The sequence below is a fragment of the Nicotiana tabacum genome, chromosome 5 (genome assembly GCF_000715075.1).
Source record: "Nicotiana tabacum cultivar K326 chromosome 5, ASM71507v2, whole genome shotgun sequence".
Lineage (NCBI taxonomy): Eukaryota > Viridiplantae > Streptophyta > Magnoliopsida > Solanales > Solanaceae > Nicotiana > Nicotiana tabacum.
The window spans coordinates 139,937,017-139,941,087 of record NC_134084.1 but is presented as its reverse complement, the minus strand read 5'-3'; the positions used below and the strand labels follow the sequence as shown (position 1 = coordinate 139,941,087).

The 4,071-nt window shown below is 36.6% G+C and overlaps 1 protein-coding gene across 1 annotated transcript; it reads right to left on the bottom strand.

Annotated features, from left to right (window-relative positions):
* Positions 1-2,652: 2,652 nt before the first annotated feature.
* LOC142181001 (uncharacterized) lies at positions 2,653-3,555 on the bottom strand. Its single transcript, XM_075253112.1, has one exon. The coding sequence runs from the start codon at positions 3,553-3,555 to the stop codon at positions 2,653-2,655; it is 903 nt and encodes a 300-aa protein (XP_075109213.1).
* Positions 3,556-4,071: the final 516 nt, after the last annotated feature.

Sequence of the window (4,071 nt, the reverse complement as noted above, 5' to 3'; positions counted from 1 at the left end):
ATCACTGCAATGTACTTAAACTATTTAAGATGCCCAAGCGCACAAGTAATCTGCAAACAATGAGCATATGATATGTACTGCCATAAATAAAATGATTATAATGATACATACCTTAATAAAATATGGCTCAACTTAGCGGGAGTTAAGAATAAAATTAGAGCTTCGTGCTGATAACGTGTTATAAAATAAAAGCAATGCAGTAAAATGTAAACAAGAAGAGATAGAGAGAATGGAAAAGTGTTTTCTTCTTTCACTTTGGTGTAATTTTTCATTGCAATTACATGGCCTTTTATAGGCATAAAAAGTAAAGATGATGGACATAAAATAGGAAATTTAATCTTTAAGTTATTCACAACATGGGTTTCATTTTATGTGGCATATTTTTAATTTTAATCGATTTAAAAAATTTGATGCATATTTTTTTTTGGTGTAAAGAAAATATTATTAATCTCTCAACCAACCAAATATACAATTTCTTTAAACTGTACAGACCAGAAGAATAAGTACTTCTAGTCGCAAAAAATCCCTATCTAACTTCCTCTATGATATACTAGAAAACAACTCCTCTATCCATTTCCTTCTACCATTCCCCTCTTTCCTAATACTTTGCATATTCACTCGTATTTTACATTCCTGTTGTATCTGTAGACATATCACCTGCGGTTTGACTACTTTGTTATTCCATATCGCATCATTTCTGACCTGCCATATCTTGTATACTAGTGCTGCCACTACTGCAATAATAATTTTCCTGCACATTTTACCTCTTACACTTCTCGTCAGTCTTCTCCATATACCAACGATATCAGGCTCCTTAGTCTCCAGTCCCAGCCATTCCAACAGAATTTTCAGACATTCCTTTGAAAACTGACACTCGAAATACAAATGTTGTATTGTTTCCTTGCTTCCTCCAGAGATTTCACATCTTGTTTCTGTGCATACACCTATTTTTTCCAGTCTTTCTCTTGCCAGAAGTCATTTGTGAACTGCTAACCAGCTAATAAAGCTATGTTTTGGGACATTTACAGGGTTCCATACCCACCTAGCCCAGGGCCATTCATTCAGCTCCCCTTTCCTCCAATGGTATCCTTTTTGAATGGAATACCTCCCTCCTATGTGTTGCCAGTCATTTCCTCTATATCCATCCTTGAACTTTTCCTTTATATTACAAATTCTCTTCCAGTACCAACTACAATCATTTGGTGATACATAGTGATCCCAGCTAGCTTCTTTAATATACACATGATTCACCCATTTCACCCACAAGTTGTCAGCCTTTTGAGCTATATTCCAGACATATTTTGTAATAGCAACCTCATTCCATATTAAGCAGTCCCTTATTCCTAATCCTCCTTTGCATTTTGGTCTACAAACTATATCTCATACTATCAAAGGAGCTTTGTTTGTCTGTTCCTTTCCATCCCACAAGTAGTTCCTCCATATTGCAATCAGCTTTTTCATCACGGCTTTGGGTAGAATAAAGATTGATGACCAGTATGTATGAATATGTAGCAGCACAACATTAATTAGTTGTACCCTTCCAGCATAAGACATGTTCCTCAAACTCCATGTCCTTATTCTGGCAGTCATCTTGTCAACTAAGACTTCACAATCTAAACTTGATAGCTTCTTTGCTGAAATTGGAACCCCCAAAAATCTGAATGGTAATGTCCCTTTCTGATATCCTTTAGCCTCACATACGTCTTCCAGTTCTTGCTTTGGCATATTGGCACTTGAATATGTTAGATTTCCCTGCATTAGTAGTCAGTCCTGATGCATTTGTGAAAGATTGAAGACCCCTTAACATCAACATTGCTGATTGGTAATTTCCTTTACAGAATAACAAAATGTCATCTGCAAAGCATAAGTGATTCAGTTTGATTCCCCTACATTTCGTATGATACCCAAACTCCCTCATATCAGCCACTTTGTTCAGAATTCTAGTTAGGTACTCCATACAAATTACAAAAAGTAAGGGTGAAATGGGTTCCCCTTATCTTAAACCTTTTTTTTCCTGCTACGTTCCCATATAGTCCTCCATTTATTGCAATACTATATTTGGTAGTAGTTATACATGTCATTATCCATTTTATGAATCTCTGAGGGAAGTTCATTGCATGAAGCATCTCTTCCACAAACGACCACTCTACACTATCATATGCTTTTCTCAAGTCAATCTTGATTAAGCAGCTCTGAGTAGTGTTCTTCCTCTTGTACAGTCTTACCAGATCTTGACATATCAATACATTTTGCACTATTGTTCTTCCTGCTATGAATGCACTCTAGTTAGCAGAAATCAGTGTAGGTAGTATCTCTCTCAACCTATTGCACATCATCTTGGATATCACCTTATAAATTGTGTTACATCCTGCTATAGGTCTGTAATCACCCACATTAGTTGCATGTGAGTTCTTTGGAATAATTGTGATCACTGTATGATTCAGTACTTTTGGTATCTCCCCTGTTCTAAACAATTCCATTATAGCATCTACTATATCTCCCAGCTATCCTTGAAGAACTTACTTCCATAACCATCTGGACCTGGTGATTTGTCTCCATTAATTGCTCACAAAGCTGTTTTAATCTCCTTTTCTGTGAAATCTTCCTCTAACATTCTTCTTTGTCTTTCTGTAACTATTGGCCCTTGTTGTATCAGTCTGCTATTGACATGTTCCCTTTGCCTATTGCTGGTGCCCAACAGATTTGTATAAACACAGTAAAGGCTTTTGCAATTTCATCCACTTCAGTTCTATGGATTCCTTCTGCATCGGTAATAGAGAACACCCTGTTCATATTCCTTCTTGCTTTCATCATGCTGTGAAAATATTTGGTATTTAGGTCCCCTTGTTCCAGCCATTGCACTTTGCTTTTCTGTCTCAAAAACTGATGTTTTGCCTCCTTCAATCTTTTTGTTTTCCTGATTAGTCTTGTTTCTTCCTTCTGTAGTTCCGGATTCAGAGGTGCTTGCTGCAATTTTTGTTGACATTGCATTAGTTTCTCATATGCTTGGTCATCTTTCTTCTCTATTTGACTGAATTTCTTCTTGTTCAGCTGCTGTAGTTTTCCCTTCAAATTTTTTAACTTTCCCACTAACTCATACATTTTGGTCCCCCTCTTATTGGTTTTCCAGCCTTGCTTCACTCTCTCCTTATAGTTTGGTGCAATGCTCCACATATTAAAATATCTGAATATGTGTTGCTTCTTTTGATCTTCAACACATCTGATTATTGCAAGGCAGTGATCAAATGTCCCTTCATTCCTATAAAATACCTCTGAATCTGGCATTGCTAATATCCAGTCATTGTTGATTAGCACCCTATCGATTCTGCTGTATACTCTATCTGCACCTCCCTGCTTATTATTCCAAGTATAAAATGCTCCTGAAGATTTCATATCTTGCAGTGTATATTTTGTCACACATTCCTTGAATTCTCTTATTTTTGCCATTGTAATTGGACTCTCAATCCTTTTTTCTTTATGCAGGGCACAATTAAAGTCACCCATAATTGCCCATGGTTCATCCATCTGCTCATATATCTCCTTAATATCCCCCATAGTTTCCTCCTTAAAGCAGCATCATTGAAAGCATACACCATTGTTACTGGAAAATTCTTTCCATCTCCTCTATGATGAACTCTACAATGGATTAACTGTTCTGTAACTTTACATATATTTATGTCATAGACCATCGATTTCCATAGGATCCATATTCTTCCTCCATTATGCTAACTTAAATTTGTACTATAAATCTATACATTACATAGGTTAAGAGTAGCCTTTTGAGCTTTAGCTCTCTTAACCTTTGTTTCCAAGAGGCCAAATAATCCAACCTGGGAGTTATGCATAAACAGATGTATATCCTTCTGTTTATCTGGAGTATTTAGCCACCTAGTGTTCCAAAAACCAATTTTATCCATGCTTTGGTGGGCTTCCCCCACCCTTATCATCTACAACCCCTCTTTCCCTACCACACCTTTTTCCATTGTTACCATCTGATATCCTGTCTGACTTGTGCTTGCCATATCTTCTGTTTGTTGTTGCCCTAGTGTATCAAAAGTATTTCCTATCTTC

What these genes read in the sequence shown, in the direction of transcription:
- LOC142181001 (XM_075253112.1), bottom strand. Translation starts at nt 3,555, where the DNA reads ATGGGGGATATTAAGGAGATATATGAGCAGATGGATGAACCATGGGCA.